Raw genomic sequence first — 27880 nt, 5'->3', positions numbered from 1 at the left:
TCTAGTGTTACTTAAAATTTAGTAACAGAGAAGGTAAGTTTCATTTCGCTTTCTATATCATGAATCAATTGTGTGATGATGAGAGAAACTGAGAATCCGAATCATTTGAATCGAATCATTTGTGAAATGATTCAGTGATTCGATTCAGCGGCACGTGGACTACAAACGACAACAACAAAGACAAACGAGTGAATCACAACCGAGAATGATTTCATTCAAGTTTAATATATTAGATATGATGTACAAATAATTGAATACCAAATATAAATCAAAATAGCTTAAAATTATAATCTAAATATGAACCTTTGATGTTATTTGTATATATTTTATACTTTTTATATACAAGTCTATTAACTCTCTGACTGTCTTTGTAGTGCACTGACTACTAAACTAGGAGCTGATTGAGACACACAGAGATCTAGTTTGCATAGATTTTTCTTTCTAATAATTATTCTCATCTTAAACAGGACACAGTGGACAAACACACAGGAAAAACTCCTGGAGAATCAACAGAGATCCATGTGACACACTATTATGAAGATGGAGTTTATTAAAGAGGAGACTGAAGACATGAAGATTGAAGAAACATTCAGAATCAAACATGAAGATACTGAGGAACAAACAGGTTGGTTTTTATTCTCAAAGCTGGACTCATTCATTTGATCCTTATTAAAATTAAAACATATTTTGTGTAACATTAAACACAGTATCTACTTTTGATTAGAAAACAATGAAAGCGCTATCTGACAAAAAAACGTTATTTTGCTTGAAGCAAACAATGACACTTCAGTTTTTAACTTGACATTTGTTTTATTAAGTGATTTTTCTGCTATCATCAAAAGTGTGATATTAAAATGTAAATAGCAGTGAATGTTCATTACAACAAGCAATAAATAGTCATATTTCAGAAACACCAGCTTGTAGCTTGTTAACTGAAAATGCAGGACAGTCACATAGTAGTGCGTTACAATAGTCCAGTCTAGACGTCATGAATGCATCAAATAACTGTTCTGCATCTGAAACAGGTAACATGTTCTGTAATAGTTAACCGTAATAGTTACTCATTTTGTATTTTAAATATGAAATGACGTTACATGTACTTTGTTACTCTCCAACTCTGGAGCCAAACAATAAAATAGAAACCGAAAATCTCTCATCGTAACCTTTGTGGGTTTAATTAGGAAATATTTCTTACTTGAATTCTGCTTTTAAATTCTCTAACGTGAAGATGAACATGGCAGATTATGTGTGGGTTTTTTAAAAGGAGTGTTTTTTTTATCATTATATGGTAGTTGTGATAAAAGCACAACAATATACATGTTACAAATAATTGTTTTTAATTATAGCTATAATTAATGATTAAAATTGGAAGGAAATGTGTTTAATAGAGACAGATCAGCAGCAGTATTTGTATCAATGAGACTGGTAACAATTGGCTAAAAGTAAAAAGATGCCAATAAGCCCATATATTTTAAATGTACAATCTTTATGTTTTCTTACATTAATTTGGAGATTCAATGTGAAATTGTTTATTGTCAAATAGTTTTTTAATTAATTGACAGAACTAGTCTAAGTGTTTTGATGTCTGTTGCTTTGTGCCTTTAAACTGTTGTTAACTTACATTTCACCTCAGACCTGATGGCACTGAAAGAGGAGAGTCAAGAACTCAATGAAACAGAAGAGAAAGATGATTTCAAAACTGAAGTAAAATCAATTAGTTGCTCACAGAATAAAAAAACATCCTCACCAGAAATAAATCAAAAACCACAAAGTACAAATCTTAATTCTAACATGAGAGTTCACACTGGAGAGAGACCTTACAGCTGCCAACAGTGTGCGAAGAGTTTCATCTTAAGTGGACATCTTAACAGTCACATGAAAATTCACATTGAAAAGAAGCCGGTAATATGCCCTCAGTGTGGAAAGAGTTTTACAAAGAAAAAAAACCTTACTGTCCACATGAGAATTCACACTGGAGAGAAGCCTTTCATCTGTAAACTGTGTGGGAAGAGTTTTACACAGAAACAAAACCTTACTGTCCACATGAGAATTCACACTGGAAAGAAGCCTTACTCCTGCAAACTCTGTGGGGAGAGTTTCTCACAAAAAGGAGTTCTTGAGACTCACATGATAATTCACACCCAAAAAAAGCCATTCATATGCCCTCAGTGTGGAAAGAGTTTTACAAACAAAAATAACCTTACTGTCCACGTGAGAACTCACACTGGAGAGAAGCCTTTCATCTGTAAACTGTGTGGGAATAGTTTTACACAGAAACAATACCTTACTGTCCACATGAGAACTCACACTGGAGAGAAGCCTTTCATCTGCAAACAGTGTGGGAAGAGTTTCTCACGAAAAGGAGTTCTTAAGACTCACATGATAATTCACACCGATAAGAAGCCATTCATATGTCCTGAGTGTGGAAAGTGTTTTACACTGAAAGGTACGCTTGATAACCACATGAAAATTCACACTGGAGAGAAACCTTTTAACTGCGCTCAGTGTGGAAAGAGTTTCAAGTATAAAACAAGCCTTGATGTTCACTTGAGCATTCACACTGGAGAGAAACCTTACATCTGCTCTCAGTGTGGAAAGAGTTTCACGCATAAAGTAAACCTTAAGGTTCACATGACCGTTCACACTGGAGAGAAACCGTACAAGTGTGTTCAGTGTGAGAAGAGTTTCACATGTCAGAGCAACATGAAACGTCATTTGCAAACTCATTCTGGAAAGGAACTGCCATTTTCTTTAATGCAAGAAGAGGTTTAGAAAAAGGAGCAATTTCTACAATCATCTGCTCATTCATTTTGAAAGACATTCAAGTGTAGTCAAAGTAATAAAAACGTTTTCCATCACACTTACAGATATGTGAAAAATCATGCAAATGTCAGACTTTGCCTGTGTTCCTTGTTCAAGAGTGTAATGAGAAAAAAGGTGTGTGAAATCAAGGATGTTGCTAAATGTGGGATGCATTTGATCACTTTCATGCATCCTTCATCTCTTTTTGTTTACCATAAGGCTTTTTTTTAACTGTGGCCATACCTGATCATCTGCTTTACTGTAGTTTCAAATATTAAGTTATATATATATATATAGTGATTACAGTAGATTCCCTCAAAGTGTGACTATGACTAGTGTGTCACTCAATTGCATGTGTTGATTTCTCTGTATCAAAATATTAGACAAACTTTTACCTTGCTGGGAAAAGCAATGTAACTGGAAGATTATATATAGACATAAACTGAACAAAATTGATTTTAAGTGTATTTTAGCTTATTGTTTAGTTGATTTCAATTTAATGTTTTTATATCTGTTTACGTTTATGGACTTTATCAGGAGAAGCATTGAAATATTATACTAGGTTTGTGCAGGTCTGTTTTTTAATCTGCACAGTTCATTCTTTGTTGTGCTTCCAGTAGCCTGTATTTACAGTAGATATACATACTGTTTCCTTTCTAATTTATTTGCTGCAATAAACAATCCGAAGCAGTTGGCCTTCATTCATTTTCTTGTTAATTATACATAAAATAAAGTATTTTTAAAAAATTGATTAACCAGTTGTATTCAGCAGTAACACATTTTCATATCCCTCCTCCATCTATGCACAAATAGCTTCTCATCAGCCCATTTATTTTCTTTTGGCTACCCAGCCAAGCTCCATTTTACAACTCATCACTTTTAGCACATACTTCAAACACTTTATTCTCATTTGCACAGCATTTTTCTGTTGCCAAATTACACAGTTCGCTCATACACTGTTCACACAGTGTGTAAAACTTTTCACTCTGCACTTTCAGCCTCTACAATCTCAGTACTTTAAGAACCTATCAGCTCTTGTCTTGATTTCATGATGCGGTCCACTTCTTTTTGTACAGCTTATAGCCTTATATCACTATTACCTTCATAGTGTCACGACTATATGTAACAAAGAGGTTAGAATTAAATGAAAGTTCTTTAATAAAATCCACACAGGTAATCAGGGGAACATATATCCAATAGAATCTAAAGACATTTAAGACAAACAGAAACAAAGAAAGGTGAAGAATAAGTCTGTAAACTTGATATACCTCCCCTTTCCCAGAGGGTACATCTGACGCAGTATCATAATCAACTGGGGAGGGGGATTGGCCCCCTGGAGGCTGCTAACTGAGGGAGACATAGAAGGTCTCTAGGGCAAATCAAGGACCTCAAAGTGCCATGGTGGATCAGGGTGCTGCTTGGGGGGCCATGGTGGATCAGGGTGCTGCTTAGGGGGCCATGGTGGATCAGGGAGCTGTACAGACAGTTCGGGGAGCCATTGTTGAATTACAAAAGCTCGGGAAGCCGTCGTGGAACAAACCGTTTAGGAAGACATGGTGGATCATGAAACTTGGAAAGCCATGGCGGAGCAGCCTATATGGCCTCGGCCTCAGCACTCAGCCTGGCCCTTAACCACTTACCAAACTGACATTCAATTCACCTTTATGGCGAGACACGACAGGCAAAAACATTGTTTTTTTTATTGGTCATTTTTGAGATTTTTGGATATCTGTCTTCAATAACGTGTCTTCTTTTAGACTTGGGTTAAAAAAAGTCAGAAATACACATTTAGGTCTTTATTTTACTGCACTTTGTCTGTTTGCGTTTGTAGATTTCTCATAAATTCAACAAAAGTTGGCGTTCTAAATCAACATGCTGCTCCGCGATCTCTGCCTGTACCTAGTCATCACGTACACTGCTGGAAAGCTATCTCTCTTCTGTACAATTCTGTCGGATCCAAATATGCGCAAAATGCACAATCTCATTGGCTGAAGATAATTTCTGATTCGTTCAGAATCGTCACATGGTATGCTTTGACGCTTCCTTGTTTGGTTTAGCTTTCCGCGGGATCTTTTGAGTGAATGAATGAAAATGACTTCGCGTCAATCATCGCATTTGTCACTTGCAAGGGGGAAAGGAAAATTAGTGATGGATTACTCAGTGAAATGCACTCGGGAAGCGTATCTGAACGTAAGCTGTCAATGGGAAACCAGGGTGGTTTAGATATAAGCCAATCTATAAATAAAGTGCACTCTACACAACAGTGGCTGCTTGTTCATGCTGCACGACTGAATGAGCTGATTGGTGATTTAACTTGTCCAAATTGTGGTATGTCAGGGCTAAAAATTAATATAGATCCACAGAATCAAGGGTTCTGTTGCAGTTTATTGCTAGAGTGCTGTCTGGGTAAAGATGACAAGGAGCGTGTACACGTCTACCCGACTTCGGGATGAGTCCAGAAATGACGTTGAATTGACGTGAATGTGCGAATGGTCCTCTTGGCACACGAGTTAGGATTGGGAAAAGCAGCTCTCAGAAAAATCAGCAAGGTGTTGGGGCTCCCTGGCCTTCACCTTAAAACGTATCAGAGGCACGGCAAGAGAGTGACAGGTAGGCAATGGAAACAGGATTGTAGCCTATCCCAAAAATTGAAGCAGTCTGTAGAATTCCTAATGTCAGAAATAATAATAACAGTTCAGTACATAGACATGACATATCGTGAGTCTCAAACACCACCAATTCCTCCTTCTTATATAAATCTGGTGTTTGCAAAAGACAACTGAAAAATAGGTCAATTCCAACATAACACCGACTATTATGCAGTAGCCCCGGGATCATTAATAAACCAGCCTAGACTGGTTGGCTGGTTTTAGCTGGTCAGCAGGCTGGATTTAGAGGGGTTTTGGCCACTTGACCAACCTGACCAGGCTGGGTGACCAGCTAAAACCAGCTACTTCCAGCTTTAACCAGCTAAGACCAGCCAACTAGCCTAGGCTGTTTTTTTTTTTTTTTTTTTTTCAGCAGGGATTTTAAAAGCAAACTCATGATGTTCGTGTATGCTGTTTTTAGGATGCTCACTAAAGAGCTGAGGTTGGAAGGCAAAGTTACCCACCTACAAACCACAAAAAAATGGGAGAACCTAAAAAAGAAATACAAGGTATGTCTGTGCATGCCTAATTATGTTGTTGCTGTAGCAGAACGGGGGTGTCAAGTCCTGCTCCTGGAGGGCCACTGTCTAGGTTCAACCAGCTACAAAGCACCTGCCACAAAGTTTTTAGTAGTTGTTCATGAGTCCCTTGTTTGTCCTAACCAGTTAAACTGTCCCATGTTCTTATTTGTCCTCAGTGTGAGAAGATTGATCACAATGTCATACAGTAATTGTTGGAAAGAGTTCAAATACACAAACATGTTCTGTAACCAGGCAGTTGAACTGTTCAGGATAAACAAGGGACTCATGAACAACTATCACTAAACAAACAAAAAAAAAAAAAAAAAAAAACACAGCTATGGATCATTCAGGTAATAACACAGTATCAATCAAGTGTATGAAAACTTTTGAACGGGGTCAAGTTTATAAATTCAACTATTATTTTCTCATGTGGACCATACTGTTTGTAAACTTCTTGTGTGTGAAATGTATTATTCAGCATGATTCAACATGTTTAGTGATCGAAAGGGATTATTCATAGGTGTGGCAATGAGCCATGAATATTTATCAATTCACACCTGAGAGAAAAAAGAGCCCTCCCTAATGGCCCCATCAATGACTGACTTGACTATATCAGGTAATAAACAATGTGAGAAGATTCAAAGAATAGATTTTTAGATTATTTGTATTTTATTTACAACACGGTATAATCATAAAATACACAATAAATGTCAAAGAAAAATTATTGAGCTCCCTGATCTAACCACACAGATGTGCACAGACTTTGTGGCATTTCTAAAAACTTTTTCTGAATTCAGTTCATTAAATAAAAAAAGTAAATCTTACCTGATATTAAAGTGTGTGCACAATTTATCTGTATTTGTACTGTACTTTTATCTGTATCATCTGAAGTTTGTACAGCGCTCTCAGAGGAAAACAGTTTGAAGAGGCTCAAGGGAAAGACAGCAAGATTCATCTGTTCAGCAGGTTTCAGATCACTAAAATACAACAAAAACAAAACATCTGTGAGCCTATTCATATTAGGAGCATCTATAATAAATAAAAATAAAATAAACACACACATACACACACACACACACACACACACACACACACACACACACACACACTCTCACACACTCACATACACTCACAAACACACACACACAGGCACACTTCAAAGTATGATCTAAGTGCTCCTGTAAGGTTTGTTGATACTTCTAAACATAATGTTTCTGCTGCGTATGCTACCTAAATTATTGATCGTCTAAAAACCTAGTCATGGTTATTGTTATGTATATTCTTACCCGTTTGGTACCAATTATTTTGAGTTATTGAAATTTGATTTGGTTTTGGTTTGAAATAAATGATTTAATACTTAATATTTGTATAGTCTTACCTAACACAGATTTAGATTACAATTTTAACTTGTGATAAAGTAAAAAAATTAAGAGCTCAAATTTGCTTTATACAGTGGTTCATAGAGTTTAGCCTAAAAATATAGCCAAAAATAAGAAATAAAAAAAACAACAAAAAAACAAATATAAATTGATAGTCTTTTTTTTAATTGAAGATAGGGATATAACATTTTATAAAAAAATAGTAATAAATTGAATCACACGTGAGACGTTTTTTGCCCACATTGGTCCACAAACACGGAATTAAGGGCTGTAATGTGAGTACGGCTTGAGGGTTAAAGCTTATTTGTTGATGCCGTTAAAGATACGATACTGTTGATAGTATGGTTTTAATGGTGGAGCAGATAGCGAGGATCCTCCTGTGCGACCTGTACCAGCGGGACGCCCCCCTGCCCGGCCAGTCCCTCAAAGGCCCGGCCCTTCCTTTTGGCCGGCTGGTCGACTGTCGGTCGGTCTCAGAGTTCGCCCGTGAGGCGACGGACAGAAGAGCCTTCGGGTCCCCCCTCACGTTCGGCCGCGCGGTGCAAATGGTGACCGCGATGGGGAACGACCCGGCCCACTGCCTCGGCTTTGGCCTCGCCCCATACAAATACTTTTTGCATATAAAATACTGGGACGAAAAACGGCACCTCAAGGCCAAGTGGAATAACAAAGACTACGTGGAGCTCACGTGAATAACTCAATAAATGAGCATTTATGACATGAATTCTTTGTAAAGGCTATAGAGATAATCATACATGTAATACGCATAACCATAAATGTCACACATATAACATTCATGCATTTTAAACATTTGTCATTTTTAAAAATGTGTACTTTTAATTTATAACGTTACATTTTGAGGTTTTCCCCAAACTAAATGTAATCATAAACAAACAATAAATCCATCAGTCTATAATCAAGTGTTTATAACTTTAGTTTATTATGAATGACATAGACAGTCATAAAAATTACATTAATTGTTAACACTTTTCAATCAGGTTCATTTATGAAACATTAGTTAATACATCAGCTAACACAATATTTATAAGTAAACAGAGCAACGTTTTTAAAACGGTGTAATGTAAACATGATTTCATTTATTTTACATTTCCGTAAACAAACAAGTAAACTAAAGAAATATAACAATTTGTCCTTTAGCTTTAGCGAGTAGCATTCTGTAACTGGGACTTTTTTGTGCTTGTTTGTGTGTGTGTGTGTGTGTGTGTGTGTGTGTTTGTGTGTGTGTGTGGGTGGTGGTGGTTGGGGGTCCTTTGGGCAGTGAATAGGGAAGTGAAGGCGGAAGAAAAACGAGAGTAAAAAGATTGGAAAGGTTTGTGTATTTTTTTAACAATATTTTACTACTAAATTATTGGTAATTGTTGTAATTAACAATAACAAATATTAATACATTCTGTATAAGTGGAGATCATGATCAGTTCATGTTAAGCAATGTTTATATAAAAAAAAAGAAAAGAAAGAAAATAATTACGATTGAAAGTGAACAGATCAAAAAAGTCCTTTAACTTTTTCGTTTGAAGCTTTGCATTCTGATATCGGGACTTTTATTTTGAAAAAAAAAAGACGCGCACCTTTGCAGAGATCGTCGAATTGTCAGTGAAACAGGTGTGTTTGTAACGGAGCAAGAGGAAAAAAATGGAAGAACAAAAGTGATCAAAGAAATGGAAAGGTTTGTGTTTATTCTTTAACTTGTTTTATTTATGTTTTTGTTTGTTTGTTTGTTTTATTTTTATTTATTTTTTTGCATTATGGACGTTCAAAAAGCTTTTCTCCGACAACCTATAGGTGTTAACTGACTTCGTGTAAAATGACCAAAATTAATACATTTCTTTCAACTCTGATGTTTAACATTGACGTTGTAACAACACAGTTGGTAATTATTTCCGTGTCAGTGACCGGTGTGACTTTAATCTAAAATGTTCAATGTCTGACGGGGCCTGCTCTGTGTAAATGATTTTTGTCCGTTTTAATGACCGACGTGTTTTCTGGCCCAACTTTATATTTTGTGGCCTTAACTACTATTTACTGACATGAAATTAATTGACACAAACCAATAAAAAAACAAACAAACAAAAAAAAAAATACAACAAGTACAATGTACTAGTTTTCTTCACATTGTATTGGTAAACACTTTTTTCAGCTATTGGGGTTGGGGGTGGGGGATGGTGTTTGAGGTTTAAGGGATGGGTCAACAGCCTAATTATAAATGTAATTACAGAAATTAAATATAGCTGCAATCAGCAATTAATGGGGTTCAAGGACTTCATGCCAACTACGTTTTTTAGAAGTTTCTGCTTTGTGCATGCAATATAATAATAATAATAATAATAATAATAATAATAATAATAATAATAATCCTAATAATAACAGTATGGTCACTTTGTGGTTGAACCCCTGATTACAGATGTAATTGGGTGACAATTCGGGCACTTTTTTGTTCTTTGGTCATATATTTTTAAAATACATACGAGTTTGGGCAAATTCCTCTTTCTTTGTCAAACTAACAATAAAACCACTGTATTAGACAAAGCCTGCGAGGTAGTGAGGTACTCATATGATTTCGACGGGGTCGTCATCCACCCAGAGGATGTGTGCTGCCTGAAAGCTGGGCTCCACTACCTCTTCGTGGGCAAAGTTGACCCATCAAAGGTGATCAACCACGGGCACATTCTCAGGAAGCACCTGGACTTGACCGCCTACACTGCGGAGGGTGTCATGTCCTTCCTCAGGTCGATGGGCAGCATTTTGGCCTATGCCGACGGTGGCTACTTTCTAAATATAAGTTTCGTGCCGGTCGACCCGAACAACACTGCCCCCATGTTCCGGAGCGATATTATGGCGAAGACGCACGCCATTGGCATGATCAACGCCGTCTACAGTAACTTCACCGCCCGGCTGAAGGGCCTGCCGGCGCGTGACTTGGCCAGAGCCAGCATCACGAAGAATGACCTTGGCAACCTGACGAAGATGAACGTCCTGGCCGGCGACCAGAGGTTCCTGCTTGACCTCTTCATGAGCTCAGTCAAAGATGTGAACGTCGACGTGGACATGGGCATATACCTGACACTCACCAAGTTCGGGCAGAGGGACAGAGGGTGGTTCGACCTGAGGCGGCTTGCCGACACGAGGGGAGTCGCCGACATCTCATATCACGTGGCCGTCAACATCCACACTTCTAGCGACGGGACCGTCAACCACCTATTGTCACGGTGTGGGCTGCAGGAGGTGGTGGGTCAGCGGGGGACCCTGTTCTCCTCTTATTCCATGACTGAGATGGCGAACTTCAGAGTAACCTCGACCACCTGCCCATGGACTTTGACCCGAGGCTCATGGACGTCATGCTGAGCCAAGACGTCAAGGTCAACTTTTTGCAGCTGTACACCGTGACGCCCCATTGCCACATGCCGACCACGGCGAAGCACCCCGTGAGCCGCGTCGTGACCATGTGCGACACGCACAATGAGCGACACTGGAGGACGATCAACGCTTTAGCGGACCGGTAAGTCGGGCATCCATGCACAAGAACACATGTGTTTATAAAACTACACCTGCATTACAGAGTAACGGAGAGAGAGTTATCGTGAACAAATGTGATATATGAGCAACATCACATTCGGCCGAAGGTAATCACATTGTGCCAATATACAGCCATATTTCTCGTCTACGAGTGTGATATTGTGTTTAAACAACGGTTTGATGGCACAAGTGTGTAAATACTTAAGAAACAACATTAGAGTGTCTTTAAAACCCCTCTTTTGTGCAGAACTACTTCAAATCACAGTTTGCAGCTAAGCCCAAGCCTTTGTTACTAGTTTGAATTAGAGCTGCAGCTAACGACTACTTTGTCTGTAGATTAGTCTATCGCTTAATTTTTAGATTAGTCAACTAATCTGTTGATTGTTTTTATTTCCGGTTCATGAAATGATTTTTTTTTTAATTAGCTGTTTAATCCTTTGACTAACTTTTGAATAAGTAAGAAGTACAACTTCTATCATTAGTATTTTTTATTAAATATCTTATTTAAAAAAAATACTTTCCCAGCATGAAAATAAAGTGCAATAATTAAAACACAAACAAGACTCTTAGGCATCATCTACCATTAATTCCACAGAAATTCTGTACAAAGAGAATGCCTGAAATGTAACATGTAGTTTAAAGTCCAACATTATAATGCTTAATGACTTCTGGATGGGTACAAGCAGGAACACAGAGCAAAATCCACAAACTAAACACACTACATCATGCTTTTAGTATGAATATGTTAGTCTTACATTTATCTATTAACTACCCGTCTCTCATTGTCCGTATCTTTGGTTTTCATTCACTAGCTGTCCTTGTGTTATCTTCTTCTGTGTTTTTCTCTGCATCAGTCTCCAGCTACCGACAATGTCTGTTTTCAATCAGTGTTTGCCAGTTTGTGAATTACACCGCGTTCCAAATTATTATGCAAATTGTATGTAAGTGTCATAAACACACAGTTTTTTGTTTTTCAATTAAACTCATGGATGGTATTGTGTCTCATGGCTCTTTGGATCACTAAAATTAATCTCAGACACCTGTGATTATTAAGCAGGCCACAGGTTTCAAGCAATTATGGGAATGAAAAAAGGTCTCTCTGCTGCCGAAAAGCGCCAAATAGTGCAATGCTTTGGACAAGGTATGAAAACATTAGATATTTCACGAAAACGTAAGCGTGATCATTGTATTGTGAAGAGATTTGAGGCTGATTCAGAGCAAAGACAGGTTCATGCAGGTAAAGGCAGAATGAAGAAGGTTTATGCCAGAGAAATTCATCAGATAAAGAGAGCAGCTACTAAATTCCCATTACAAAGTAGCAAACAGGTTTTTGAAGCTGCTGGTGCCTCTTGAGTCCCGGGAACATCAAGGTGTAGGATCCTCCAGAGGCTTGCAGTTGTGCATAAACCTACTATTTGGCCACTCCTAACTAATGCTCACAAGCAGAAACGGTTGCAGTGGGCCCAGACATACATGAAGACTCATTTTCAAACAGTCTTGTTAACTGATGAGTGTTGTGCATCTTTGGATGGTCCAGATGGATGGAGTAGTGGATGGAACATGTCCCAACAAGGCTGCGACCACAACAAGGAGGTGGCGTTTTTGGCCGGAATCATAGGGAGAGAGCTGGTTGGCCCCTTTAGAATCCCTAAAGGTATTACAATGACCTCGGCAAAGTATGTCGAGTTTTTGACTTACCACTTTCTTTCATGGTACAAAAAGAAGAACTGTGCCTTCCGTAGCAAAATCATCTTCATGCATGACAATGCACCATCTCATGCTGCAAATAATACCTCTGTGTCATTGGCTGCTATCTGCATAAAAGATGAGAAACTCATGGTGTGGCCACCATCCTCCCCTGACCTCAACCAGATTGAGAACCTTTGGGGCATCCTCAAGCAAAAGATCTATGAGGGTGGGAGGCAGTTCACATCAAAACAGCAGCTCTGGGAGGCTATTCTGGCATCCTGCAAACAAATTCAATCAGAAACTCTCCAAAAACTCACAAATTCAATGGATGCAAGAATTGTGATAGCGATATCAAAGAAGTGGTCCTATGGTAAGATGTAACTTGCCCTGTTAGGATGTTTTTGATTGAAATAGCTTTTGATTTCAGTAAATATGACCACCTAATACTGCAAATTCAGCAAATGCCCATTTTCAGTTCTTTACAACCTATACAATGTTTTAACTCTGTTGTGCATAATAATGTGGAACAGTGCATTTTCAGTTTTTTATTTTTGAAATTGTTATCATTAGGAGGTTTGTTTAATAAAATTCGAATTATACCCTAATGGTTGATGACTTAAAAATTATAATGATGCTTCTTAAAGCAAAGTTCGGGAGGAGCACGTCAGATACTTAGCCTAATTAACACAGCTGGAACTCACTCAAGCCAATCTACATCATGCATAAATACAGCCGACTCACCTCTACCCATTTGACGGATTATCAGCATTCACGATTTGCCCGTCTGCAAAAATGTCCCAAAGACAATCCTCAGCGTCCGAAGACTTCTCTGACGACTCTCCAGTGCCTTCGCCACAACCAGCCAGCCCCAAGGCTACTCTTCCCCCGCGCGCTACTCCAACTCGTGGGCGCTCCTCGACTCGGCCAGCCACTCGCCTCCCAAGACGCCTAGGACTACCTTCTCCACCTCCGGCAAGGACATCAGCCGACTCCCCGGCGTCATCATACAGATCGACCAGGCCTACCATTCCACCCATAGCTAGGTGGACCATAGCAAGCCTGAGACAAGCGCTGGCCAAAAACGATGTCCAGCCTTCGTATAAATTAAACAAAGCACAGCTTTACGATTTATACTCAAATCTTTCAGCTAACCTTTCCACAGTTCATTCCCCAGCCACAAAAACGGATAAAAGAAGAAACAAACCTTTTACCACGCCTCGTCTGACTCCACAATCCTTCTCCCGCGGATCATCCTACTCTCCGCAATCATCAAACCGCGGCGGCAGGCCATCAGCTAGCCTCAAGCTAGCCGGCGCGTCACCTCACGCGACGTCAGCCGCAAGTCCGCTTCTCAACGCGGCTCCTCCCGCAACAACGACGGGGCGCGCTGCCCAAGCAAGCGCTTGGCCGCCTCCCCCGCCACTCTCAGCTCTGCCTCCTGCTACTTTCAGCTCGGGGCCCGGGGCGCAGACGAGCACTTGGCCGCCTCCACAGCCGCTATCAGCTCCGCTTCCCGCTACCTTCAGCTCGGGGCTTGGGGCGCAGTCGAGCGCGAGGCCGCTCTGGCAGCCACACACAGCCCCGCCTCCTGCTACTTTCAGCTCTGAGCTCACAGCCCAGACAAGCGCTGGGCCGTATTGGCCGCCTGACACAGCGCCACCTCCCACCACTTCCAGCTCGGCTCTCGCAGCCCAAGCAGGCGCACAGCCATACCAACAAGCATTTTCAGCCCAGCCACCTGCCACCTTGAGCTCCGAATTCACTGCTCAAGCCGGCGCGTGGCCGCACTCGCTGTCAAATACAGCTCCGCCCACAGGCCCTTCTAACTCCCTTCTCCAATCAAAATCACCATACTCACTCTTCACTGCCGTTCTAATGCCCGTTCCTCCAAACGCCATCGCCATGGAACCTCCTCAAGTTGCCCACAGCATTCGAGCACAGATTTTAGCAGGTGCAGATGTCAATCTTTCCTCTTTGCTTTCACTCCTGCTCTATACCGACACAAACCGCCAGATAGACTGCGGGGACTTCTCAGTCACTTTAAAAAACCCCAACCCCTTGTCATCACGCCTGCTTTCTTTTTCAGAATTTTCTATTGCTTTCAGCCGCTACACAGAAATCATCTGCTCAGCCTTCCCCCATAGGCGACGTGAGCTCAACGACTACCTATCCATCATAGCTGAGCTCGCATTGTCCTATGGCGGAGCACATTTCTATACATACCACAAACTTTTTTCCGCGAAATGTGCCGTTCGTATAGCCCAATGGAACCAGTGCCCCTATTGGGGCGCCATTGATCCAGACCTTCACACCAGAGTGTTCTTAGGCTGCAAGAGCATCTCATGTGCAGTTTGTCGTTCAGTCGCCCATTCCACCATGACCTGCCCTCAAATCCTTCCCTCCATTCCTCCATGCCCAGAGCCATCCTTCGTTAAGTCAACCAGCTATGTTCCCAGACCTGCAACTTCCCCAAATTTCGACAGCACAACGGCGCCATCTTCAGATGATTCCAGGCAGCTATGCCAATTCTTTAACAAGGGGAAATGCTTCAGACATCGTTGTCGTTATCTCCATATCTGTAGCTTTTGTGGCGGAGCCCATGCCCGCATTGTTTGCCCAGTTCACAAAGCTGTGAATAAAAAATCTAGAAATTATTTATCGACTCCTGTGAATATTTCCCACCTGACCACCGAACTCGCTCACCATCCAGACAAAGAATTTACCAATTATCTTCTGTCTGGCCTTAAACTCGGTTTTAACCCCGGCATCGAATGTCCGCTTTCCCAAAATGTAATCTGCAAAAATCTTCAATCCGCACTCGCAGAGCCCGAAGTCGTAAACGATCTGATCAGGAAAGAAGTCGAGTCAGGCTTCATGATTGGCCCATTCGATAAACCCCCCTTCAAAATATTTCGCATCAGCCCCATCGGAGTAGCAACAAGGAAATTCTCAGGTAAAAAACGCCTTATAATCGATTTGTCAACAGCTTGATACCCCTCAACGAATATTCTCTTAAATACCATGACATTGACCAGGCAGTCGAATTGATTAAACTCGCAGGTCGAAGAGCCTGGCTCGCAAAAGTAGACATCACTTCTGCATTCAAAGTGATGCCCATCCATCCAGATTCATGGCACTTATTCGGGATACATTGGCTTGAAAAATTTTATTTTTCCGTCCGTTTAACATTTGGATGCAAAAGCAGCCCCAAAATCTTTGACATGTTGTCAGAAGCGGTTTGCTGGATCCTGTCAAACAATTACGCAATTCCGCTCCTCATTCACCTCCTTGATGATTTTCTAGTCATTTCACCCCCCGACGCAATCCCCGCCGCCCATATCTCGATAGTCCAAAAAGTCTTTTCCGAGATTCCCATTGCTCAGGAAAAAACCATGGGACCCGCTACGTTTATCGAGTTTCTCGGCATCAATTTAGACTCTGCTAAATTCCAGGCCTCCCTCCCAAAGGAAAAGATCGATAGAATAATTCTCGTCTCTTCCACTCTACTCAGCAGTCCAAGCTGTTCCAAACGGGAACTTCTTTCTCTGCTCGGGCATCTAAACTTCGCAATGCGCATCATTCCCCAAGGCCGCCCCTTCATCTCTCATCTCCTCTCGCTCGCCTCCTCGGTTTACGCACTCGAGGACCTTATTTCCCTATCCCATGCGTGCCGCAACGAACTTAGGTTATGGATCATGTTCCTCAAACAATGGAACGGCCTTTCCTTCTTCTACAACAACCTTATCTCGTCCCCCATTGACATCCAACTATTTACCGACGCAGCCCCCACAACAGGTTTTGGGGGTTTCTACCAAGGACGTTGGTTCGCATCTCCATGGCCCCCCGAGTTGCAGGGTTCCCCTCAGTCCTCCGCCTTCTTCGAGCTTTACCCCCTCGTGGTTGCAGCCTTCATATGGGGAAACGAATGGGCCTCTAAAAGTATCTTAGTACGTTGCGACAACGAAGCGGTCGTCCACTGCATCAACAAAAACCGTTCTCACTGTCCCGCCCTCATGCCTCTCTTAAGACGTTTAATATGGATCTCAGCATGTGACCAATTCTTAATAAGCGCCAAACACGTGTCAGGGGCTGACAACCAAATTGCTGACTCTTTATCTCGCTTTCTGTTTCAGAAATTCAGGAAGCTGGCTCCAGAGGCGGACCCATGCCCAACCCCAGTTCCTCCTTATTCAGAATTAATATTCCCATAACTCACCCACTGAAACCTCTCCTGGACGCTTCCCTCGACACTATCCTGCAAGCAGTTTCTCCCAGAACTCTCCAGTCATATATTACAGCGTGGAAATGCTTCAAGGCTTTTCACCTCTCATACAACACACCATTCCCTGATTTCTCGCTACTCTCAATTACCTCATTTATCTCCTTCCTCAACAACGTAAAGAGACTGCAAGTCGGATCTATTAAGGGCTACCTGAGCAGCGTCCAATTCTTTCATAAACTCATATTTGGCACCCCATCGCCCGAAATAAGTAATTCGCAAACGTCCCTATTGATCAAAGGGATCCAAAGGTCCCGGCCCACCCGAATCGACCCACGTCAACCCATAACACTGGACATCCTCACAAGATGTATTCACACCCTCCGTACAGGTTATCAGTCTCCCAACACCGCCCGCACACTCGACGCCATGTTCATTTTAGCCTTTTTCGGGTTCCTTCGATGTTCAGAACTAACCGCCTCCTCCAAATTTGACCCCAATTCCAACCCTACCATATCAGACCTAACAGTACTCGACAGCGAAACAATCTCTTTCCTCATTAAACAAAGCAAGACAGACCAAAACAAAAAAGGTCATCTCATCTACATCTTCAACCTCCCTTCTCCAATCCAACCATACCAGACCGTCCTTGAATTCCTCCGCCTCAGAAATTCCCAAGCCCAATCCCCTGACGAACCCCTATTTTTAGATGAATCCAAAAAACCGGCCACTCGCTTCTGGTTCCAAAAACACCTCAGATCTGTCCTTCAATCATCAGGCATCCCGCCAAATAATTTTTCTGTCCACTCCTTCCGCATCGGGGCAGCAACATCAGCAGCCCAAAAAGGCCTCTCCAGGCAACAAATCCAAACTCTAGGAAGATGGTCTTCAGAAGCCTTCCAGTGCTACATAAGAACTAACCAATTCCACATCAAAGAAGCCCACAAAACTCTCATTGGCTATCAATCCAAGTAAAAAAAAAAAAAAAAAAAAAAAAAAAATTTTCCAATCCCTGACCTTTTCCTCACTACGGTCGCCGAGGTATTCCCGTCTGATGCCGTGAGCATTGGCCTCCCGTCAGACACCCAAGGAGCCCCCGACCACAACTTACCTTTCCGTCCCACGTCCTGCGGGGGCCCACCCGTCCGATGCCGTGAGCATTGGTCTCCCGTCGGATGCGCAGGGGCCCCCAGGTCGGACACTTAACCTTTTCGACACCACAGTCGGCGGGGCCTACCCGTCCGATGCCGTGAGCATTGGTCTCCCATCGGACGCTGCAAGGGGCCCCCGCCCGGTCAACTGCACTTTTCTTCCCTACAGTCGGCGGGGCCTACTTGTCCGATGCCGTGAGCATTGGTCTCCTATCGGACGCGGCGAGAGCCAAACCGACCTTGCAATTTTTCCGTTCCGTCCGACGGTCGGCGAGACTCATCCGTCCGACTCCACAAGTCTCCGCCCCTTCAGGCCAACTTCACATCTTTTCCCCCCCACCTGGCGAGGCTTACCCATTCGAGGTTCTGAGTCCTGATCTCCCCTCGTATGCTTGGCGAGAGCCCTCCCAGTCGGGTTTTCCTTTCTGCCCTCCCGGCCGGCGAGGCATACCCGTCCGATGTCGCGAGCCTTGGTCTCCCGTCGGACGTCGGCAGAGTTCTCCCGGTCGGGTTACTTACTTGGCGCCTGCAAGCGAGACTTATCCATGCGATGCCGTTTGCATTGGTCTCCCATCGTATGTCGCGAGAGTCGCCCGCACTAGGCGTCCCAAAACCTTTTTAACTGCCAAACCAAGAAGACCCACTCGTCCGACGTTCTGAGTCTTGATCTCCCGTCGGAGGCTTCATGGGTCCTCTCGGTCAGCACCAATAGGGGCCGATCGACCAGTAGAGCCCTAATGCCAACATCGTAAGCTGCTCCGGCCAAGGCAACCCGGGTTCTCCTGATCGGGCCCCAATCACGCTGCTCCTCCTTCGGCCGGTAGGGCTCACCCGTTCCAACGCTGTGCACATCCCGTTGAGTATCGGTTGAGCTCTCCCGACCGGACGCCCTAAATCCCGTAATCCATAAAAGCAGCCGGTAGAGCCTTTCGACCTGATACAAAACCTCTCCCATCAGAGTACGAAAGGCTCCCCCGGCCAGCTAACCAAACTTCTTCTCCCAAACAACGGCCCCCGCCAGATCTCAGCGCTTTGGGGGGTCCTCTGCTGGCGGCTGTCCTACATTGCTTATTGGGGGGTACTCTAGGTTCGGGCCATTCCCGAGCTCGGAGCCCTTCCCCGGACAGCACGCCAAACATGCTTACATACTCCAGCTAATTATATGTAAGTGGGAACTCGTGAAATGATGCTTCTTAAAGCAAAGTTCGGGAGGAGCACGTCAGATACTTAGCCTAATTAACACAGCTGGAACTCACTCAAGCCAATCTACATCATGCATAAATACAGCCGACTCACCTCTACCCATTTGATGGATTATCAGCATCCCTCCACCACCCCATCTCCTCACTCCGAGTTCCTTCTACACATATACATGGGGGGGGGGGGGTACTCTAGGTTCGGGCCATTCCCGAGCTCGGAGCCCTTCCCCGGACTGCACGCCAAACATGCTTACATACTCCAGCTAATTATATGTAAGTGGGAACTCGTGAACTGACTGTCATTTGCATTGACTAATTATGAAAACCAGAGAAAGATATCATTTGCATAATAATTTGGAACACGGTGTATGTATTATTATTTGTATATCTGTATCTCTCGCAAAATTATACGTTTTGTTGTTAATTTTTATTAATCTCAGATTTTATATGATTAGCTGGATTTGGGATAACCATAATCATTGTTGACTTTTGACTTGTGACTTTGCTGCACAAAAACCCAGAGAAAATAGTACATATCTCTGCAAAACAGCCTCTTTGAAAATCACCAGACAGTGATCAGGCTATGAAATCTTCGTTCCTATCCCTGTCAAGGAAGCTGCAGGTCTTGCTTAATTCTTGATTTGTGAAGCTTTGAAGCTTCAGCACCACGGACAGCAGCCGATCCAGAGCTCAGAGCAGCAGTGGATGTGACGACCACCAAAGCAACAACAGACAACCATGCATTACAGTCAAACTTAGCTACTAATAGTTTTTCATCAATGTATTAAATTCTAAAAAGTATTAGCATAACGGAGTAAATAACAAGGTTTCTAGGCAGTTCTGACATGCCTTCAATGACATTCATTCCTGAATCAGTAAATACATTAATAAACAAAAAGATTGTCCAGTTGTCAGGTGTTCAAGTGAAATGTTGTAGTATGGGGGTGACCAATACACATATGATTCATATAATTATTTACAGGTAGAACACAGCAACAATGCAGAGGTCAGACTTGTGAACCATGTCAACATGGTCCGCTGTGAGCCATCCAGCTGAAGTTCCTGAACCTCTTCATGAGTGGCATGAAATGAACTGTCAGCACACATTTTCTTCACTTTAATGATAATACAGCAAGGCCAGCCAATGACACTGACAGGCTGTCCTGTCTTAAATTACCTCTTGTCCAAATTCCGTGAACCGTATCAGCCTAATGCATCAATATGCATTGATGAGAGGATACTTCTGTGGCGTGGGCACCTCACTTTCAGGGTGTACAATGCTCAAAAACCCAGCAAATATGAAATAAAATACATATTGTGCGATTCTAAAATACGGTCCTGTCGAAAATGTTGGGAGTTTCTGCCAACTTAAAAAAAATGCTGCCAGGGAAAGAGTTAAAATACTTTTAAATGTATTTATTTTTTTATCAATCTTATCAGTTCCTTAGAAATGTTTGCACTAATGCTGTGCACTAATGTAAGTTTTGCAATTGAACAAAGTACATCAAGGTGAGTTTAAGTAAACTGCAAAAACTATTACTTAGTAGTAGATACATTGAAAAATTAGTATTCTTCATTTTTTTTTTAAGATTCAAGATCAAATTGAATCCCATTAAAATCATGTAGAAATGATCCTACAGGACATTTATGTCTTGTCCTATAAGACAATTCCTAATGGAATCCAAGGAACGTTTCCAAAACATGATAGAAATTCTAATTAGAATCCTTTGTTTTTTTTTTTTGTTTACAAGGGAATATTTTTCAGATTCGGAAAAGGAAATATAAACTGTTGACTTTATCTGTAGTTCCTCACAATCAGTTGTGAATTAGCTCAAGAGGGAAATGTATATAAATAATTAATTTATGACTAATTATGATTACAATTATTTATATCAGCTGCCAGTTTTTACTTTAGCAGAATTAAATATCGCCATGGACTAATCTGTTCGCCCAGCGATAATTCAGGTTAATTTCACAGCAACTCTAAGCAATGATATTTTCTTGGCCACAAAAAAAAAAAAGTCTTACAGTATTAATGCATTAGAGCATGTAGCTTGATCAGAATCGTAAAGGGACATTAATTTACAAGACAAAATCATAAACTCATGTAATTTGTGCACAAGAGTTTTATTAAGGACTAACACATGAATAATCTAAATAAACAAACATACAATCGCTCATACATGGAGGAAGGTTAAGTCAGATTGGATGAATGGAGCCATTAGAGAAACAAGAAAAAGGCTATATAAAGAGTAGACATAAATATGTTTTAGTTAAATTTATGATACTTGCATTTCCTTGGTCGTTGACAAGTGTTTGGATGTAGTCTTGGATGAAAGTCTTGATGGTTTCAAGGTTTTGGACTTGAGATCACATTTTTCTGGATTAAAGGAGCGATGAATTTCAAAGGTGTGCTGACTCTGTGGTTATAGAGAATTTCTTTCAAGGTTGAAAGTGAAGAAGAATGATGAGCTGAGAGAGAGAGAGAGACCCAGCTGAAATCCTGTGATGTGAATGAAAAGACAAGGCTGCAGGGCCTGGCACAGGCTTAGGGTTCTGAAGAGTTCTAGCTCATTTTCCTCATCTTCCTAGGAGTTTAAGGCCTCCCAGGTGCAGAAGCATCGACTCTGGGACTTATCAACCAGAAGATGGCAAGGTGATGAGACACAGGACTAAAAGAACTGAGAAAACCCTGGAGAATTGAGGCAAGTCACTGTGTGAAGCCTTTATCTCCTATGGGGGTCGCAGTTAGGATATAAAGGTAATTGGGAGGCCAGGTTAATTGATCATTGAGATGCGAGAGAGCCAATGGTGACTTTTGCTTTTGGAGGGAAAGTTTACGACTCTTTGTCTGTAAGCATGGTATTTGCATATGTACTGGGATTGGAATTTCATGTAAAAACTACTAAAGATTCTTAAAACATTAATAATGTTGCATAGGTATCAAAACATATGACACCATCTTTTAGATCATCAACTAATTCAACCAGACTAATCATGTTATATGTGTGATTATATTACTTAGTGATCTATTATAACACATGCACAAAAACATTGCACAATACAAAAGACAAAATAAATTAACAGTAGTAACTTACACAACGATCTGAGAATATGTGTTTGTTCACAGAAAAGTGTTTTGAAGAATTAATGAAAGATTTCAGTTCCTATGGCAGTATGTGTCCTTTTTTTTAGAGTATTAGTTGGGGAAAATTCTTTTTTAAATAATTTTGAGTCGTAAAGATTATCTGGTCTGGCAGAGGAGTCCTGGATGCCATAGTAAGATTATTTGTAGACATCACGGCAGCCAGTGTTGTGGATTGGGTGAAGGGGGTTTGTGATCATTTGTCAATCTAATGAAGAATTTATTATTTGGTGAACTGTGTGTCTGATTGGTCTGGATTTTTTTCCGAGCAGCACATAGGCAAAAAAGAATTTTGTTTTGTAGAGTAATTTACAATTTACAACAGCTTCCGATGTGTCTCAACCAATCAGAATCAAGGACAGTCCATTTGATACATTTTGGTTGAAACTCTTTCCACACTGAGGGTATCTGGCAGCCTTCTCGCTATTGTGAATTTCCATGTGCCTGTTGAGATTTCTTTTTAGAGTGAAACTCTTTCCTCACTGTTGGCAGGTAAAAAGGCTCTCTATAATGTGAATTTTCTGGTGGACGTCAAAGTTTCCACTTTGATCAAAACTCTTTCCACTCTGAGGAGATCTGTCAGCCTTCTCTCCATTGTGGATCTTCATGTGCTTGTCAAAGCTTCCTCGTTGACTGAAACTCTTTCCACACTGTTTGCACGTGTTAGGCTTCTCTCCAGTGTGAATTCTCATGTGAATGTTAAGGCATCTAAAGACATCTTAACCTTCTTAGGGTTCCCTTTCGAGTGAAACTCTTTCCTCACTGTTGGCAGATGAAAGGCTTCTCTCCAGTGTGAATTTTCATGTGAAATTCAAGGTTTCCATTATGCATGAAACACTTTCCACACTGTTGGCAGGTGAAAGGCTTCTCTCCAGTGTGAATTTTCAGGTGAAATTCAAGGTTTCCATTATGAATGAAACTCTTTCCACACTGTTGGCAGGTGAAAGGCTTCTCTCCATTGTGAATTTTCGTGTGAAATTCAAGGTTTCCATTATGCATGAAACTCCTTCCACACTGTTGGCAGGTGAAAGGCTTCTCTCCTGTCTGAATTCTCATGTGGAATTTAAGGCTTTTATTTTCACTGAAACTCTTTCCACACTGTTGGCAGATGAAATGCTTCTCTCCAGTGTGAATTTTCATGTGAAATTCAAGGTTTCCTTTTTGAATGAAACTCTTTCCACACTATTGGTAGTTGAAAGGCTTCTCTCCTGTATGAACTCTCATGTGCCTTTTAAGTGTTCCTTTTCGAGTGAAACCCTTTCCACACTGTTGGCAGATGAAAGGCTTCTCTCCAGTGTGAATTGTCATGTGAAGTTGAAGGTTTCCTTGTTGACTGAAACTCTTTCCACACTGTTGGCAGGTGAAAGGCTTCCCTCTTGTGTGAATTCTCATATGGAATTTAAGGTTTTTATTTTCATTGAAACTCTTTCCACACTGTTGGCAGGTGAAAGGCTTCCCTCTTGTGTGAATTCTCATATGGAATTTAAGGTTTTTATTTCCACTGAAACTCTTTCCACACTGTTGGCAGATGAAAGGCTTCTCTCTTGTGTGAATTCTCATATGGAATTTAAGGTTTTTATTTTCACTGAAACTCTTTCCACACTGTTGGCAGATGAAAGGCTTCTCTCCAGTATGAATTTTCATGTGAAATTCAAGGTTTCCTTTTTGAATGAAACTCTTTCCGAACTATTGGTAGTTGAAAGGCTTCTCTCCTGTATGAACTCTCATGTGCCTTTTAAGGGTTCCCTTTCGAGTGAAACTCTTTCCACACTGTTGGCAGATGAAAGGCTTCTCTCCAGTGTGAATTTTCATGTGAAGTTGAAGGTTTCCTTTTTGATTGAAACTCTTTCCACACTGTTGGCAGGTGAAAGGCTTCCCTCTTGTGTGAATTCTCATATGGAATTTAAGGTTTTTATTTTCACTGAAACTCTTTCCACACTGTTGGCAGATGAAAGGCCTCTCTCCAGTGTGAATTTTCATGTGAAGTTCAAGGTTTCCTTTTTGACTGAAACTCTTTCCACACTGTTGGCAGGTGAAAGGCTTCCCTCTTGTGTGAATTCTCATATGGAATTTAAGGTTTTTATTTGCAGTGAAACTCTTTCCACACTGTTGGCAGATGAAAGGCTTTTCTCCAGTATGAATTTTCATGTGTACTTCAAGGTTTCCTTTTTGAATGAAACTCTTTCCACACTGTTGGCAGGTGAAAGGCTTCTCTCCTGTGTGAACTGTCATGTGCCTGTTAAGTGCTCCCTTTCGAGTGAAACTCTTTCCACACTGTTGGCAGATGAAAGGCTTCTCTCCAGTGTGAATTTTCATGTGGAGTTCAAGGTTACCTTTTTGAATGAAACTCTTTCCACACTGTTGGCAGGTGAAAGGCTTCTCTCCTGTGTGAACTCTCGTGTGCCTTTTAAGGGTTCCCTTTCGAGTGAAACTCTTTCCACACTCTTGGCAGATGAAAGGCTTTTCTCCAGTGTGAATTTTCATGTGAAGTTCAAGGTTTCCTTTTTGAACAAAACTCTTTCCACACTGTTGGCAGGTGAAAGGCTTCCCTCTTGTGTGAATTCTCATATGGAATTTAAGTTTTTTATTTGCACTGAAACTCTTTCCACACTGTTGGCAGATAAAATGCTTCTCTCCAGTGTGAGTTTCCTTGTGGACTGTAAATTCTCCTTGTTCACTGAAACTCTTTCCACACTGAAAGCAAGTGAAAAAACCCATAGTTTTTGTCTTTGGAGCTCTTTTTTGTGTAGAAGTATTTTCTGACTGTAAGGAACAAAATGATTTTTCTCCAGTTATGAAATCATGGAGATTCTCATACTGATCTTTCTCTTCAGTTCCAATCAGTACTTCCCTCTCCTCTTTCAGTGCTGTTGGACCTAAGGTGGGAAAACAAGGAAATAAAAGTTAATGCCACACAGCAGGTAACACCAAAACATAGTTATGTAATGCATGTATGCTAGATCTCATATCATGGCGTCCAAACCTGATCATTGTCGCCTGGTCTCCTATAAAGTTTAAGCTGGCTGCTATACAATTTATTCAATCTAATTGTTAAGGAAACCTAGATACAGACTGATCTCAATCTCCTAGGGGATCAAATGCAACAAATGTAAGAGAGACCAAACTAAAAAAAATAGTAAAAAGTACAAACTCCCCACTCAACCTTCAGATGAAACATTCATAGTCCCTCAGTCTCTTTGTGTCCTCTTAATATTAACATTATGTTTGGTTGTGCGTTCCTTTGAATCCAGCTTTTGGAGTTAATAAGTACATTGTTTGATTTATTCTGGACTCCTCGAGTTTCAATCTGGCACTTCACAACCAGCAACCCTCACAGAAGAAGACACCGAAACAATGACTGCTGAGGAACGGCTGTGGAGAATGTGGCAGGGCGGTCAGAGGTTGGAAGGGTATGTGGCGGATTTTATTGAGCTGTACCATCAGGTGAACTGGCCCGACGCCTCACGCCTAAATATTCAATTTGTTGCGATCTCCCTGTTCACAATTTCCCTTTGATTGAATTGATCAACATCATTCTTAACTTAATCGGCTCTAACTTCGAGATCGAACAAATAGAGGATGATAGTCAGTCCCCCCCCACAAAGCCAAGAACCTCCACTTACCGCACCAACAGCTCAGACTGCCTGCCACGCCCCGACACACCCCAACATCATCCAAAGCTCCATTGCCAACCTCACCCCAGTACCGCCAGCTGCTCACAAGATGGCCACCACCTCAAAGTCTGCACCCAAGATGGCGGTCACACCTGAGTTTCCGGCCAAGATGGCAGCCTCAACAGAGTACACGGACAAGATGGCTATCTCCCGAGCTCCCTCCAGAACTACCTCCCGAGCTCCCTCCAGTGTTCGCTCCTCCAGAGCCCGCTTTGCTAGAAGGCCCTTCTGAGCCACTAAATTCCCCCAAGAAATTTTTAATGGAGGGGGGCATAGGTTTACAGCAGAAGGGGCCGGGCCGAATGCTGAGGCCAAGGCCGTGGAGGCTGACCCACCATGGCCTCCTGAACTGTCTATTCGGCCATGGCCTCCTGATCTCTCCGATCCGCCATGGCCTCATGAACCGTTTGCCCGGCCATGGCCTCCAGAAAAAACCCAGATCCGCCATGGTCTCATGAACTGTTTTGCCCGGTCATGGCATCCTAAACTCCCTGATTCGCCATGGTCTCATGAACCGTTTGCCTGGCCATGGCCTCCTGAACTCCCCGATCTGCCATGGTCTCATGAAATGGCTGCCCGGCCATGGCCTCCTGAACTCCCCCATCTGCCATAGCCTTCTGAACTGGCTGCCCGGCCATGGCCTCCTGAACTCCCTGATCCGCCATGGCCTCATGAAATGGCTGCCCGGCCATGGCCTCCTGAACTCCCAGATCCGCCATAGCTCCCTGATCCGCCCTCGAGGCTTTCTCAGACTACCACGTTCCTGTCCCATAGCAGCCTCCAGGACGCCCACCCTCTCTCCCCAGTAGTATTGTTGACCAACCGGGAGGGGGGTGTAATGTTACATGTATCCTTATCTACCCTGTCTTTGCACTGTTTCTGATTTGGTTTCTCCCATTGTCTCCCCCTGTCATTCTGTTAACTTTGCATTCTCCCATAGCCCTTCTGTGTTGATTTGATTATCGTCTTCACCTGGGGCCTCATGTACAAAGACTTGCGTTGAATTCATACTAAAACATAGCGTACGGACAAAGCTGTAAATGTGCGTATGCAGTAAAAAAAATCAGATGTATGAAACACTGCGTACGCGGAATTCCACGCATATCTCTTTGTACATCTGAATTAACGTGAAATTGAGCGCACATGCACGAGCGCAAAACCCCTCCCTGCCTCCTCCCCCGTATTAATATGGTAATGACTCCACTTTGGCAAAACCAAACGAAAAAGCAAGCAAGAGAAACTTAACAGAATGTGATTTGAAGGTGCTCCTCACCGGTAGACCGGAGAAAAAACTGTTATTTGCAAGTTTGTAAAAAAAAAAAAAAAAAAATAGTGGGAGAGTTTAGCTGACGCGGTTAACGCAGTGGGGTTTGAACATCGCACTGTGAACGAATTAAAAAATAAATGGTCCCATTGTAAAGGTGCGGGTGGAGAACATCGGCGACTTAGCCTACGTTTCAGCGCATCAGTCAGAGTCATAGAGCGCAAGCAGATGAACATCGTTGTCTTGTAACGGTAAAATATCTTGTTTGAATAAGTGCAACGTTGTCTTTATGAAATAAACAATAGTAGGCCTATGTCTATAAAGGTTCATATAATGCCTCACCACACGGTGTGATGTTGACATAATGTGATTTAGTTTGACACAAAGCAACCGAGTGATCCTTGTCAGCTAGGTAAAATATTTTATAAGAAATTTCTATTTTGATTTTATGTTTATCTGCTGAATTTGCTGATGCTTGTAAATTACATGATGTAATTTATTAACATTTCATCATATTATATAGCCTATATAGCCATTGAGAGGGACATCCCAGTGGATCGCAGTGTTGTTTTAATTAGTTTACCTAAGATATATATATATATATATATATATATATATATATATATAAGATATTACATACCCTCTATATGTATAT

General features: G+C 41.7%; 1 protein-coding gene and 1 pseudogene across 1 annotated transcript; one reads left to right on the top strand and one right to left on the bottom strand.

Annotated features, from left to right (window-relative positions):
• Positions 1-531: 531 nt before the first annotated feature.
• LOC141326046 (uncharacterized) lies at positions 532-2772 on the top strand (the record flags this gene model as incomplete). The annotated part of the gene is made up of 2 exons (XM_073834748.1): positions 532-625; positions 1634-2772. Coding segments are annotated over 2 exons (1233 nt in total), but the record flags the coding sequence as incomplete, so codon positions are not given.
• Positions 2773-22666: 19894 nt separating this feature from the next.
• Positions 22667-26626, bottom strand: LOC141326044 (uncharacterized; annotated as a pseudogene).
• Positions 26627-27880: the final 1254 nt, after the last annotated feature.

The sequence above is a fragment of the Garra rufa genome, chromosome 2, assembly GCF_049309525.1.
Source record: "Garra rufa chromosome 2, GarRuf1.0, whole genome shotgun sequence".
Lineage (NCBI taxonomy): Eukaryota > Metazoa > Chordata > Actinopteri > Cypriniformes > Cyprinidae > Garra > Garra rufa.
Note: the sequence above shows the minus strand (reverse complement) of the source record. Positions and strands in the feature narration are given on the sequence as shown.